Source organism: Sorex araneus, chromosome 2 (assembly GCF_027595985.1).
Source record: "Sorex araneus isolate mSorAra2 chromosome 2, mSorAra2.pri, whole genome shotgun sequence".
NCBI lineage: Eukaryota > Metazoa > Chordata > Mammalia > Eulipotyphla > Soricidae > Sorex > Sorex araneus.
Window position 1 is genome coordinate 305,281,242 of NC_073303.1, and position 16,253 is coordinate 305,297,494.

Below are 16,253 nucleotides of genomic sequence, written 5' to 3' on the forward strand. Positions count from 1 at the left end.
TCAGCATCATTACCTTTTCTTTTCCACAGAAACAGTCGTTTCCTCACTTTGTTTGGAGATTGAATGTAAAATCAGCCTTATATTTGCTTAGTTAAACTGACTTGGAAACCAACAAAAAGTCCCCTACATACTACTATTAGCAGGCAGGTTGTCACAGCCTTGGATACTGTCTAGAGGCAAGGACATTTAGTCTCCAGTGGCCCTACACATCGGTGCTTTACCCATGCCCAGACTGAGAGGAGAAATGACCATGGAGAAATCAGAAGGCAGTGCCTCTTGGACAAGGAATGAAGCACACAGAACATCAATACCAACTGTGATGACAAATAAATGCATAAATAAGTGTGCATACGTAAATAGACAATAGGTGGAGAAAAAAGTGAAAAGAAAAAAGAATTACAATCATCCAATATTTCATTTAATGAAAATATGGGGCCCTCCCTCATTTTACAATGTTTTATCTTTTTTTTTTCTCTGAAAGGATCTAGGGGTGAAATGTCCAGGTGGCCAATGAATTTAATAAAGTCAAAAAAGAAAAATATACACTAGCCCATGCTCTCTCTTGAATATATATTCCACTCTTTTCCTTCCGTCTCATCTTTCTAAGTTAAATTTCATTCAATAAAAATGACCTTGCTTCATTTTTAAAAAAAGAAGAAAAAAATACAAGAACTTAAGCCTTTCAAAGCAAGGTGAAATATAACACATTTTAATGGTCATTATAGAAACTAGATTCTATTTAGAACCTAGACAGAAATTTTAGCTTGAAATAAAATTAGTTCCCCAAATAAATTTTTTCCAAAAAAATTAAGCAACTCAAGGCCCTTTTGTAGTCATCTCTTTTTTTGTTCGTTTTTGTTTAGAGGCCACATATGAATATGCTCAGGGCTTACTTGTGGGTCTGCGCTCAGGGATCACTCCTGACCACGTGAAAGGCAAGAAGGAGCCTTACCCTTTGCATAATTGCTCTGGCCCCAGAACCTCTTCTTAAAACAAAGTCTTGGCAGAGTAGATGGTGGATTCTCCCTGAATGTGTCTAAGGGCCAAAAACTAGCTGTCAGGCAGTGTGGCTTTCGGGGAGAGAGCGGAACGTGTTATGCTGAGTCCTGAGGGACACTCACAGGCTGTTTGGCTCTCATTCAGAGGCAGCTCCGAAGCCTCCAGACCTACCTTTTGACAAAGTATGATGCCAAATAGAATATTAATTCTCTGGAGAAAGATTTGAGCTTCAGACTGAGGCTTGACCCACTTGGAATGGCAGTGAGCTGAGGCGTAGAGTGAGGGAAAACTTAGACAAGCTGGAGATCAGCAGTAGATATTAGCACTGGTTTTCCCAGAGGAATTACTATGTCAATGATGGTTGGAGGGATTGCTCAGGATGAGAGGTGTATGCTGAAAGAAAGTAAAGGACCAAACTTGATGACCTCTCAGTATCTGTATTGCAAACCACAATGCCCAAAGGAATAGAGATAGTAAGAAGGAAATTGTCTGCCATTAGAGGCAGGGGCTGGGTTGAGGTAGGGGTGGTGGGAGAGGTATGTGGGACATTGGTAGTAGAAAATGTACACTGGTGGAGGTATAGGTGTATGACTGAAACTTAATCATGTTATCTTTCTAACTATGTCATGGTGATTAATTAAAAAATAATAATAACATAAAATATCTTAATTATACTTGAACCACTAAGAAATTGTGGTTTAAGCTTCTTGACTTAATGAATTTCATCAAGGCAAACCTAGCAGAGGAATGCAAAGGCCTTAGAAATCAAGACATTATAAATGTGACTAAGATGAGGTCATACTGACTTAGGGTGGGTCATAATTCTAATGACTGGTATCCTTTCAAGAAAACCATGTACACTATAGTGTAATCTGATTAGAAAGGCCCTTGAGTTTGTCTCTTACTGGGTTATGTGTTTGTGTAGATGTCCATGATTTTCTGTGGATTACTTAAAATTATGTGAATATAGAAATACGTGGATCAAATACATATGAGTATGTGCTGCATATATATACATACAGACATATTTGGCTAATGTGGCTTCAAGTGGGTTGACTTGAAAATTGATCATCATTGCCATTATAAAATGTAATAACCAAAGGTGACATGTTTTATAGCATATAAGCTCTGATTTCTGACCTCTTTGGTTTTTCATTGATACTCTAAGCTTCTGGAATCAAGAAAGAAATATCTAAAGGATAACTATAGCATTCAGTAAAGCTAAAAAGAATGTTGAATAAGACTTGGCTACACTAAAAAACTAAGGGCGTGGTGTGATGAAAATATTCAGAAACACTGAGCATCTCAGGGAGAAGAGACAATGAAAAGAGATGTAAAGACTGCAGTGATGCAAACGTAAGCCAAAGAACACCATAGGCTATTGGAAACCACCAGAAACTATGAAAGAGGCAGGAGATATTCTGCTTTAGAACCTCCAGGTAGAATATTCCAGTACCTTAGTATTAGATTTATCACATCCAGAACAAGGAAATTTGAATTAAAATTTAAAATAAATACAAAGACTGCTTTGTATTTATTAAACTAGTAACATCTGCTATTATTAATACATGATGCCTGGGCAACAGTCCATAAAGAAAATATGGTATATCATTGGATAAGAGGCAGAAAAAGAAACAATTTCTACAAAGGATTTATTTTTGGGCATAACTCTTTTTGCTAGTGGCATAATTCTTAAATGCTTTCAACTTCAACCCCAGTTTCTATAAGGAAAATAAGAGTACGTTTTCTCTAGAAAAATTGAATTGGGCAACTGTAATGGTCTTTTAATCATCTGCTTCAGAAAACTCACCCTGTCACTCAGTAAACAATAGGACAACTCATGTTGCTCTTTTAAAACTTTACAACCCTTTAAATCAGCTTCATTTTGAGTTCCAACTAAAACTGTTTAGCTTTTGGAAGACTTAATGACATCTGTCCAATGCTACTAATTCAAATATAAAATAAAATCTCTGGTTCAATCTAGTTTCCCATTCATCTTCAACCACCAAATGAACCATATGTTATAAAGATTACAGTATGAAGTGATTTTTCTTCTTACAAATTGGCTACCAATTTCATCTGGGACCTGGGATCTGGGACCCCATACAACAGGATTGTTGTTGAGTCTACTTAGTTTGGTTGTTCGGTTGTATGCCTTATGTTCTAAAATAACCTCTTCAAAGGAATACACTGACCACCAAAAATTCTGAATCTCTGGAAATGATACTAGAAATAATCAATCTTTTTGATCTTTAATTTGTGCAGTTACAAAATATGGGAATGGAATCTCACATAAACATTGGAAAGTAAGTTAATACAGATTTAAAAAAATTCTACGGAATGGAGATAATTTATTGAGTCAAGTGCTTGCCTTTCATGTGTCCAAACATGATTACAAGTTTAATGACAAGTAAGTATTCCCTGTTGTACCACCAACCCCAAATTGAAAGTTAAAAAAACTATTCAGGGGAATAGTACATTAGGTAGAGTGTTTGATCCGCAGAATTCCATGTAGCCCTCCAAACCCACCAGAATGATCCCTGAATGCAGAGTCAAGAACAATCTCGGAGTATCGCCAGGTGTAACATAAGATTGCCAATTTTAATTCTACATTTTACCTTTCTTAATGTTAGAAATGAAAAAATTAAAATAGAAATATTTAATTGTAAATACTTGCACTAATACTCATGTACTCCATTTAGTCACATGTTAGTTAAAATATCTACCTAATTTCCTTTTAATCCCAAATATCCAATTATATACTAAATCCTATCTTTCTCCTAAAGATTAATTCTAGCATTTCTGTGACCTTTTAAATTGTTCCTCCATTTTCAATTCTTTCTTTCCCACTATACAAATATACCTAATATCTTTCATCTTCACATTCTGAACAAAGAGCACCTTTATTGTCCTTACACCCACCTTCTTGCCTCTGCGGGGAGAGGTATTCTTTGGGCCACCAGTGGTACTCGGTTTATTTCTAACTCTGCACTCAGGGATTATTCCTGGCAGGCACGGAGAGATCATACATGGTGGCAGGGATCAGATCCAGGTCAGTCATGTGCAAGGCAAGTACCCTAACTGCTATACTATTGCTCTGATTCCTGTTTTTTTTTATTCCTTATTTATGCTAGCTAAGTGACTCCAAGTATTCTCCCACTCTCTCTTAGACTGTCCATTTTGTCAGACAGATACCATGCTATCTTTAAATTTTCTCTAATTTTCCTATTCTCTTTATTCTTACTTCACTTATAGCGTTGCATCTTTACTTACAGGATCACAATGACTTCCAAATGCATAGTCACCTATGTCTCTTCCTAAACTTCATATTGTCACCTACACTAAGATTTCTAAGAATAATCTCAAATTGAACATGAACAAAATAAAAGATCATCATTATACCCTACCTACCCTCAGAATCATCCTAATTTTTCCATATCATCTATTCTAAATACTCATACCAAAAATCTAGGAATCAGCTCTACCTTCTCATTTTCTTCAACAGTACACAACAAATTATTAAAACATATAACTTCCAAATATATATACATATGTGTATATATACATAATATATAAATATATACAATCCCTTGCACGGCAGAGCCTGGCAAGCTATCCATGGTGTACTCGATATGCCAATAACAGTAACAATGACGGTCCTCATTCCCCTGACCCTGAAAGAGCCCCCAATACGCTATTGGGCTACACTAGCACGAGGCAGAGACTAATGGGGATATTACTGGTGCCTGCTCAAGCAAATCAATAAACTACAGGATGACAGTGACAGTGACACAGTGATACAATCCTTTATGCTACCGGTCTGAGCCTGGTCATACTCAAGTCTTAACTGGACTACAATAAAAACACGACTGGAATTTTTATTTGCTTTCTGATTTCTCTATACTTTACTGCATTCTATAATTAATAAACCAGACAAATATGATTGAATATGAAGTCATATTATTATGAATCTTTCTCTCTCCCTTTTTTTCCAGATACATTGTAATCTTGGTTTTTCCTGTAAGATGAAAGGCAGGTCCCTAACACCTTTGCACTAGCTCTTTGCTTTGCTCTTTCTTCAAATGCCCTTACTTACTCAGGTCTTTACATGCTTGGGGACTGCATTATCTCACTCAGAATTCCTTACCTTCCACACCTTCTTCTCATGTCCAATATTCTGTTTATTTTTTATCTTTATATGACTACAATTTAGGGGTTTTATTGTGTTTATAGCCGACAAATCTAGCATAAAAGCTCTAGGAGGTCAAGTATATTTTATTACTTTTTACTTATATATATATCTGGAAGCCTACATGAGTAACTGGAATCTATAAACACATTTTAGTAAAAAATAAATTAGAAATATATAACCAAGAAAAAAAGGTAAACAACATGGAAACATTTTAAAATCCCACACACACTGTGACAGGAACCATTGCTGTACATATGATGTGTCTTCGTGTTAAATAAGCAACCAATTAAGTACTATATTTGTGTAAAATGCTCTTGAAATTTTTCAGTATTACTTAAGGTATAGAAAATCATTCAGGGGCTGGAGTGATAGCACAGCGGGGAGGGTGTTTGCCTTGCACGCGGCCAACCCGGGTTCGATTCCCAGCATTCCATATGGTCCCCTGAGCACCTCCAGGGGTGATTCCTGATTGCAGAGCCAGGAGTAACCCCCGTGCATTGCCAGGTGTGACCCAAAAAGAAAAAAGAAAAAAAGAAAATCATTCAGAGTATACAAAAATAATGAAACTATAAAGATAAGAAAGAAAATGTTCAAGGAATGAAGAACTGTATCAGATCCATCTTTAAGGATCCTAATTTTCCATATAACAATAGTTGGAGTAAATGAAAAAAAAAGGTGAGTTAGCAATCACATATCAATGCAGAAATAAAATGTAAATCTGTATTCATTGCAGAAGAATGATGCAAATAATAGTCAATGTGCTAGAGAATTGCAAAGCTATATAACCCTTGGGTATCCCCGAGCCAATCAATAGTTTTTGTGAATTCTCTGGGCTCCTCGTTCTTCTTGCTCATGTTTACTGCCTAATATTTGACCACTTCACTGTTTGTTGGTAAGTCTCACAAGAGAGTGACCTAAAGAAACATAGTGAAACTTAAACAAATTAAAGCCATTCCTGATAGCAGCCAGGAAGAACAGGTTGGAAACTTAATCTGGACAAGATGAAAATGAATGAAGATTTAATTTTATGAGATGAATGAAAAGATTTTACTATTTAAAAAGCATTCAATAAAATAAGTAGCAAGCCTCTTTCTGGGAATCAGTTCCTAACACTGGCATGAACTAATTTCAATTCAGAAAAATACTATCTAAAAGATTCAGTTAAGAGTATAAAATGAGCACTAAGCGCATTTGAGTGTCTAAAACAAAGGATGTAAATGAGGGAGGGAGGTGGGGAGATAAAGGCCTCTGATATAGAAATTACCTTCAAGAGATAATTTCACAATAATAGAGACATCTAATATCAGCAAAAACAAAACCTAACTATCACTAGCATTAGAAACTGGGTCATAATATTACACTCTTAGAACCTAGCTCCTTATTTGCAAAATAAAGATAGCAATCCATGTTTTCTCATAATTTTTTATGATAAATGATGTCTGACCTCCATATCCAAACTCTAGTATCTATCACATTATCTGCTTATGACCTAGTATTGTCAGTCATCTCATTTTAGGCATTCACCTTTCCTTCAACTTTGCATAGATAAAGCCCTGAAGAAATATCTAGAGAGTAATTAACATATGGCTAATGCCATCATGGGAAATATAAAAAGATTTAAAAGTGCAATAGGAATCTGTTTTAAATGTGACAGCTTATTGATGAAACTTTTCTTCTTCAATAAGACAGGAAAATATTATAAAAGCTCTATTTAAAAATTATTGCAAGGCAACCTTTGGAGGAGGGATGCTTTCTTATTTTAATGCAGATTAAAGTGTAGAAATGCTTTGTTCTTCTGATCCACACAACTGATTTGTGTAGGGGGGTGATGGGGGGGGGAGTTTGAAAGGGAGGTTCATTGGGTACCTTGGGGAGGGAGGGGTAAACTGGTGATGGATTTGGTATTGGGATTATGTATATGTGAACCATCATTAGCAGTATTATAGATCACAGAACCTCCATGAATAAAAAAGGTAAAACATTATAGAAAAATGCTTTATTCTTTGTAAATGTACTTAAATATAAGTTTTTTGGGAAGAGGAATATTCTGATGAGTAGTGCACACTATGCAGTTAGGAAATAGTCTTAAATAAATACAGTGAACACACCTTAGCTTGGACTTGGTACAGATATGGGGGTATATTTGCCTCTGCAGGTAACCATAGATACTCATAATTTAAAAAAATAAATAATAACAAGCCAGCCTTTTCAACCCTAGAGAGGCCTGTATTGTCTCTTAGACACATATTTCTCTACTTTTGTCTCCCCTTATAGCTCTCTAAATTTTCTTTAATAAAACAGTTATGCTACACAAAAATATGATTCTGGAGTTCTGTTGTAGAACTCACAATCCGTAGGCTATAGATATGTATAGATAGTAAATACCTTCTTGAACCAGAATAATATCATGTTATGATGAACACAGATATTTTATGAGAGAAAAGGAGAGAAATGTTGAAATCTGGAGAAAAAAATCTTTTACTCTATTTAAAACTTAACATCCGAGCATCAGTTCTGTTAAAATACAATCACTTAGAAATTTACAAACTACTTCTGCTAGTTAAACTTTTGGACAATTATACAAACAGAATATAAGTGAAAAGAACATACTGAATTTGTTTATTCATGATAATATGTCATATTAAATACCAAAGCAGTTTTTAACACTATTTCATATTGAAATACATAGATTTGAACTATAAGTCATACAAACTAGAGTAGGTGTCTAAAGATATTGTTCTTGGGGTAATTATAAATTGATTCAAAGTTTGACAAAGTAAATAGTACAGTCTATAAATTTTGCTAGCCCCAAATATGTTGAGTGTTTTGTTATATTAAATTTTCTTTCATTTAATGCAATCCCAGTAAAACAGAACAGTTTATACAATCCCCCAAAGAACAATGAAAAATAGTTTCCTATTGAGTCCAATTCCCTTGAAGTTGTATATGAATAAAGGTCACTTTCTCTGTACTAGCTTACCTTTCGGTGTCCTTATCATTTTTTGATTGTACAAATTTTTATGTATTATGCTCAATTTATGCATTCTTCTATAGCATCTTTATTTATGACTTTGTGAATCAACATCTTTGTGATAGGAGGCAAAAGTCACTTAGCTAATTACACAGGCTTGATAAGCTGCATAATAATAACCACTGCAGTATTGTACATTAGTTGAAAGCATGTAAATCACTGCAGTTATTCTTACTTGGACAAAAATAAGACTTTGTTTTAATGGTTTAACCTCTATGTCCATCTTCTTAAGATTACAATGATTTTAATCCACATCATGGCATAAATTTAAAAAAAATAACTTTTATTCTACCAGGATGACCAAAAGAAAATAAGAACAGAAATAAAATATAAAACAAACTAATTGAAAGCAAATAATTCTGATTGACAGTTGAGCATTTTGTTATATTATGTTTTCTTCCATCAAATGCAACCCTAGTAAAACAGAGCAGTTTGCACAGTCCCTGACCCACACAATGCAATGAAATCTGACTTGGTCCAGCCAGGTGATTAGAAGTGCATAAAGAGAGAGAATACACAGCACTAGAATATTAATATGACTTCTGTAGGAAGACTGGAAATTCTACAAAGTTATGAATAAGGTCAAAATAACACTTAGATGATTTACTGCCAGAGAAAAATCATACTTTCCTGAGTGATTTACTGAATGTTCTATAAAAATGGAGCATGGACAAGCTACATTCAGATGCAAGCTTGCAGCTGTTAGTGTCTACATTTGCTCAATCTGGCTAGAGGATGATTTGAAGGTTGATTTAATTGTAGCTTCTGAATCATGTTCTTCCCTGTGTTTTAAATTGTTTAACATAAATATAAAAATGTTAAAGTAACTTTAAGACTGTAAACATTTAGTATGAAGTCTGCAAAATCTTTTTTATCTTCTGGAATAATAACAGAAAGAAGACTGAGGAAACAAATACCACGACTTAATAATGGCAACTGTCCATCAGGTAAGGCAAATTTACCCTATGATGAGAAAGTTCACAGGCTGTTCAAAAGGAGCTAAATATAAACAAGCAAGAAATAAAACTATCTTTGTGACTATACTTAAAAAAGGAACAGAAGTCTGTGTTTGTAGAAAAGAATTTGGAGATCCAACTTAACCAGTTGAAAAGACAACATCATTTGGCTTCCTCGAGGCAGCATAAGAGGCTAAGTTGATTTCTCTCGGTACAAAATCTCAAAGCACAAACTCAACTCTTGTTGAGACTACAAAGCACCAGAACAGATGTCACCACCAAGGAGCTTTATCAATGTTCTTTACTCAACTTCTGAGTTCTCTTTAACTATCTATTTCTTGACAGGCTTCATTAAATCCCAAATAAGCACCTAATCATTCACTTCCCAGCATCAGCAAATTATCCGTAGGGAGATTATCTTGTTCTTCCTCTGCAAGCTTTTTCCCCCATGTTTTATTTCCACTTTTATACATACCTCCTTTTCTACATATTTTCTTGCCGGGTTTTCTGGCACATTCCTTGGATATTCTTTTTACTGAAAAATGAATAGAAGACTAGAAAATAACATGGCGCTCCATCACAGACCGCCGGAACATGCAACACCACTCTCTAACTTAAGATACTCCTATATTTACTGAGTGCGAAAGATCCCCAACTCGTTGGGCCTGCACATGCAATGGAGAAGTGTGTATGCATCTTCTCAGAAGTCATTTGATAGGAAATGGAAGTTAGGAACCCATTTCTACCTAATATACGTGCTGTGGAGGAAAGAAAATGAGTAGGCACAGGAAAAAATAAGAACAGATACACCAATACACATAAACAAAAAGAGCGGCATGCACGCATGTAAAATATGTCTACATGCCAACAGGAAAAGCCATGCATGCTACCAGTACACACGAATTAATATTGTTAGAATTTAGAAAAGAAAAATTTTAATATATCTCCCTGTTTCTCCTGCAGTAAACTCACCATCCTCGGTGGGGACATATATGTTTAAATATAGGCAATCTTCACTCTGGTCTTGCACGTATGATGACACCACATCCAAGTTATTAGTAAACCATACAGGGAGCATGACTTCCGGTAGTCTTCCATCAATGATATTCTGGGGACACACAGGAGCAAACTGAGTGGCATTCCTGACATCTGACCATGGAGTCGGTGGTTCTGGAGGCTGGAAACGATGTTCCCCTGTTGGCGGAGCTGCATATGGCACCCCAAGAAACTGAATAACAGGCCCCAAAATTTCATTATTGAGTTCTTTCTTAATTCCTCTTATCTTGCCAAAGTTGGTAGTCACCAGAGGGTCGACATCATCCAATTTTTGAGCAAGCACATGAGCAGCTTGAAGTAAACATCCCATTACACAGAGAGTCAACGAGGCACTTGATCCCCTTTGTACCAAGCACGCCATCATTGCTCTCCAAACATAATTTGGCCATGTGCACCTGGGCAGTGCCATGGTCCCACATTAGTTGTATAGTTGCCTGGGTATGATGAGGCAAGGGTGTTTGTATCCACTTGGAAAGGCTGTATAACGGTGAAATACGGCTCTGATTTCTTAAAGATGAGCTTGTTGCAAAAAGCTCAAAAAGCTCTTTATGCAGCCAGTATCTCCCATTGATTTCACGCGTATTGAAGTAGCATCTTCAATCACTGCTATTTATCAGACCATATCCTATTGACTATTGTGTTTTCCATCGTAGCAATGTGGTGAGGGTGGCCATTGACTGTAGATTCCCTCTTATTAATCAAATCCAGTTAGCTGCAGGTCTATATCCTAGAGAAAATGAAAATAAATCATTAGTATGAACAAGCTGAAATAGACAAAGTGATAACTAGATGTTTTACAAGCTAGAAAAACACATTAATACTGGCTAGAATTAGGTAGGTTCAATACTACCACCAGAAAATTATGGTTTGATGAGAGATGACAAGTGAAATTACTGACTCTTAGATTATTGAGAAACTTGCCTGCTGACTTATACACATTTAGGTTGAAGCAGGGCTTGTCAAAATATACAATTTCAAGAGTATTTCACAGTATGGCATTTTTAGAATTCTGGAGGCTATGTGTAAAATATCCCTTTAGTTCTACTTAGTCTTCTTCAACTACTTTAAGGGAACAACAAATTGATCCATAAACAATGAGAATTCAAGAGCAGAAAACTATTAAAAATACTAGTAGGGTATTAGTGGAACAAGAATATGGCAAGAATGAATACAGATATATACCAAAAGTTATAATCTGTGCAGTATAAAGAAAACAAAGCTAATCTTTGAACAAGAAAATTAATGCTAGTTGAAATATGGACATGGTTAAGTCCAACTAGAACTGCCTTATAAGGTCAATTACTGCTATTTATCTACAGTTTGCAAAACATCATTGATGCCCATCACCTTAACAGAAGGTTCAATAAATTAAAAGGCAAATAACTTTAAAGACAATATGAAAAAGATACACAAACTGCCGTCAGTTGGTTTTGCAGACAGCATTATTTTGTCCTCTGTTCTATAACATAAATATGAGTAAACTGTAATATGAAAATTAATATGTTTCAAAGTCAATGTATATTTTAAATTACAAATTTTGTTAGCACTATCTGCTACACATCAAAGTAAGAATGCAGAAGCAAATGATGTAGTTTAAAAGAACAATCATAGCTAATGATGGCATCTTGCACATTAACACTGATCAAATATCTAGCACTATTTACACGGTTAGACTTAAAATACTCAGAATACAATGGAACATCAGTGCAGTGCAATTCACAGTACTATCTTACATGAGCTGCAAAACAGCATACAACTCTGCAAGTCTGTCTTTTCTTGTTCAAGCAACCCTTTAAATTGCTTACTTTGAAAATAATAGTGTTGATTTGTATTAAAGAGGCTTCATCCTGTCACACTGGAAGATTTCTAAGAAGTGCTGGTCTGGCACTGAGGCTGACCTGACTTTGTGTTATTGAAAAGAAGATTGTAAAAACTATATAGGGCAGCAGGGGCTTTGGTTCAAGGTTGGAGTTCCTTTAACTGTGAATAATCCATCACAGAAGGCAGTAAGGAGATAAATGTCTTTCTTCAGTATAACTTCAGTCTCTGTTAATTCGCATACCTTTGCAAGTCAAAGCTCATTAACATACAAAAGACAGATTTAGACCCCTCCAGTTCTTGTCCCAAACACCAGCATGAACTGAGTAATTAGCTACACAAATCCATTCAAGAGTTATTATAGTTATTTTGGTATAGAATCATGGTGGGTCTCAGTGTAACTGAGTATTCACCTTTGGGTATTAAAGAGCACAATTTTGATACCTAGAATAGACCTTAAATGTTTCTATCCACCATTTTTACTTTAGTATAATGTTCAGGTACACCAATTCCCAAACACTCTTGCACACCTGAAATCTCATTCACAATCAAAAGTACCTGTTTGGCTTATCAACAAAATAGTAATCCTTTTGAAACACCCCCTTAACTGTGCTCAAAATGAAGGGTTTCTCATTTATCAATGATGTACTTTTTAACACAAATGATAAAGGACAATTGCATGCCATCGTGAATTTTCAAACTCTACTAATGTTTAGCTCTGGGTGGTATAAAAAGGTCTCATTTTACAGGGGCTTTACCTCTATCCAGAACTAACTATAGTATTAGTTCCAAAGACTTTTCATCAGTTGAAATTACAGTAATAATAGTCATATGAGTCTAATGTAAAAATGTGGCTTATTTAAATTACTCAGTTTTAAAGATGAATACAGATATCTAAGCATAAACGCTTTAATTTGTTGGGAAGTTTTTTTTTTTTCTTACTTATCAGTTCTTGTATGCCAAACACTTTGCTTTCTTTGCACTCCATTTACAATAAGCCTATAAAATGAGTTCAACAGTTAGACCTTTTTTGCTCATGAGAAACTGAGACTTAAAGAGGTTAAAGACTCTGGCCAAGGCCTCTCAGCTAATCAATAGGAGATTCAAGAGACCATTGGCATTTGATTTAAAGGCTGTCCTCCTGATTATTGCACATGATACAGTCTCTCAATTCACAATTAACTTTAAAAATAATTGATCCTAGTGCATTTGAACTTGAATTGTAGAAGTATTTTACGCTCCTTAAGAAAATAGTTTGAAGACTATGACAATTTTATTGAAATAAAAATTTAAATTGTTTGCAATTTCTATTGGACAAGTGAACTTTATTTTATTACTTTTTAAAACTCCTTTTATTTTACATTCAACAGATATTTGTTGTTCTTATATGTAACACACAATCACACACAAAAAACAATGGATAAGAAAATTTCCCAACCTAATAATAACCTACATGACCATTAGTATCAATAAATGATGATATATTCATAGTTGGAATTCTATATTTAAGTAAAAATAAAGGACATAGGTCAAAACAAACATAGGTGTTTCTCAAAATTTTCAAAGAAGATTATAGAAGATAAGGTACAAAAATACATTTAAATGAAGCTTAAAATAAGCAAATTATTGCTAATTAATATCTACAGATTCATAAGTACATAGTTACAGAACATTTGCCATTCCAGGCAAAGAAGAAAAGTCTAAGAAATCAGTTCTAGCAATGAATTAATTAATTGGCACAATTAATTGGCACTAAGTTAAAATAAATGTAGTGAGGCCTTAAAAGACCAGCAATTAATCAACTGCAGCAAGTTTTACTAATTCTATAGTATTAGGTACTAAAGAATAACACATAGATACAGACACACACACCTTTGTTATGACACTCCCAGTATGAATATAAGTATGAAATAATTTATAATAAATACATTAAACATGTTAGTCAGAGAAGCCTCACTAGACAGACCAAGCCTGTAGATTACTCTATCATCCATACAGAATTACCTTCATTTAATACTGCAGTTAGTAGAAATACTTGCTAACAATCCCTTCAGGAGTTCTTTTCTCTGGTGGAAATCATGTTAGTCTTACTAACAGAATTAAAATTATAGATATAAAAGTCATCAATATGGGAAATAGCATCTCATTTACATTAATTGATCACACTACCTAGTTCATCATGTAGTCTATTTTTGCATGACATGTTTTTTTATAAAAAGGGTGATGAAGAAAAGGGAGAGCATCGCCTGTGTCACATTACAGAACCTAGTGGATAGCTATATTCACTCAGTCTTTTGCTCACTCAACAAACGCTGATTGTGTTCTAACATGTATAAACTACATTGATAAATGTTATAAGGGTCTAAGCATAAGTATAATCTAGTTATTTCTCCCAAAGTACAAATATAATAAAAATATTTTTTAAAATGGCTCTAAGGCATAATGGAATGTAAAAATGTTCAATAAAAGTATCATAGGGTGGGATGAAGAGAAAACTGAGGGTATGTGCTTACCTTGCATGTAGCTAACCCAGATTCAATCCACAGCACTATATTTGATCCCAGACCTCTGCCAGGAGGCAGCCCGGAGCACAGCTGGGCATGCTCCCAAACACGAAACACCACAGAATAAAACTATTATAGAGGTGGGAGAGTTAATACAGAGGGAAGGCCACTTGTCTTGCACACAACTGACCCTGGTTCCCAGCACCCATATATGGTGCCTAAAACACCATCAGGAGTGATTCTTGCACACAGAGCCTGGAGTGATCCCTGAGTTCAGAGCCAGGAGTAAGCCCTGAGCACTGCTACGTGAGGCCCATATAATTTTTATCCTTTAAAAATTACTTGCTAACATTACCCATTCTCTATCTCTCTTTGTTTTTAATGTTTGTCTATATTTATTTTATTCTCTTTTGGCAGGAAGGGACAGAGGTATCAGAGACTAAACTCAGGGTTTCTCACATGTATCATAAGTTCTCTGTCCTCAGCTGCATATCTAGTTGATATTTGTTTTATTCTTAAACCCAGCTCCTCCCAATGAATTTCCTACTCTGCACAAGGATGTTGTGCTATCAGTATTGTTAAAATTTATTGTTTAAAAAATTTTAAATATACAGGTATAAAATATTTACACCTATTATAGAAATCTACATGAAACTTTTCTATAACGCAGCCATGGGTAATTCTCAGGTGACTTGGACTGAATGCAAGCTTATCAACAGGGCTGCATGGAGCTTGGCCAAAAGTTACATAGACGATTTGTGAGAAATTGTACCTATATTGTATAAAGTCATTACAAACATGGATCCTTCACTCCCAGGGAAATACAGGCATTTACATGTATGTTAATAGTACATGTTCATAAGCACAGACACACGCTAATACACACACAGTACACACACATATACACACATAGCATGGTTATAAATTATAGCTTTAAAACTTTTAAAAACAATTCATCCTTATATAACCTTGTATATTTTCTAGAGGTTTCCTAGACTGCCCCAATGGTCCTCAGTTGCCACTACTGAGATTCAAAACTCCTCCAATTGGCCCCAGCACAGAAGCTGCTACACTGTTCCACACTCCCTTCACCATCCTCCTCCTCTATGCTGTTCTCTTAGAGATAAAGAGCCTCCTCTATGCACAAACCCAAATTTGCTCCAACTCAAATTTGCTCAAATCCAGTTTGAAACACATTCACTGGATAACTCATTTTTTCCCTTCTTATTCATTTCTGTGCAAGGCTGTGAAAACACGCTGAGTCCTGACTTTAGGGTTACAAATAAATTTCACTGAATCTTAGTGTCTCAGCGAATACATTATGCCTATTGTTTTCTTTGCCTTTAATATAGCTATTCAATGAGCATAAACTATTTGAGACTGTAAGTTCTTTCAGGAACTGAATACTTAAGGGAACTAATGTGTAATTGACTCACATAGCAAATACTTAAAGATGGGAAGAATAAACAAATGAATGCAATTACACAAAATGTTATTAGGTTTTAAAAGAAGAGTTAGGTGTGTACCTCAGGCTCGTGACTAGGGAAGAGTTCATGAGTCCGTGCAGGGATGGGGGAGGGAAGCTTTGAGCTGAACTTCAAAGAATGAATGGACTTGAACTCACATTGTAGGTCATGGACAGGCAGAGGACACGTTTCAGAAGCAGCAGAAACACTTATGGGATATCCTGTGATACA

At 35.2% G+C, this 16,253-nt stretch overlaps 1 protein-coding gene across 7 annotated transcripts in view; it reads right to left on the reverse strand.

Moving 5' to 3' along the window:
- Nucleotides 1–16,253, reverse strand: part of NLGN1 (neuroligin 1) — a 957,654-nt gene that overhangs the window by 741,533 nt on the left and 199,868 nt on the right. For 5 of the 7 annotated variants that reach the window (XM_055125786.1, XM_055125785.1, XM_055125790.1 and 2 more), the window contains 2 exons: nt 10,151–10,961; nt 9,654–9,713 (listed from right to left, as the gene is read on the reverse strand). In XM_055125786.1, the coding sequence (XP_054981761.1) occupies nt 9,654–9,713; nt 10,151–10,643 (553 nt within the window). In that variant the 5' untranslated portion in view covers nt 10,644–10,961. The remainder of the gene's footprint in view (nt 1–9,653; nt 9,714–10,150; nt 10,962–16,253) is intronic. The other 2 variants (XM_004603098.2, XM_055125787.1) reach the window with 1 other exon arrangement.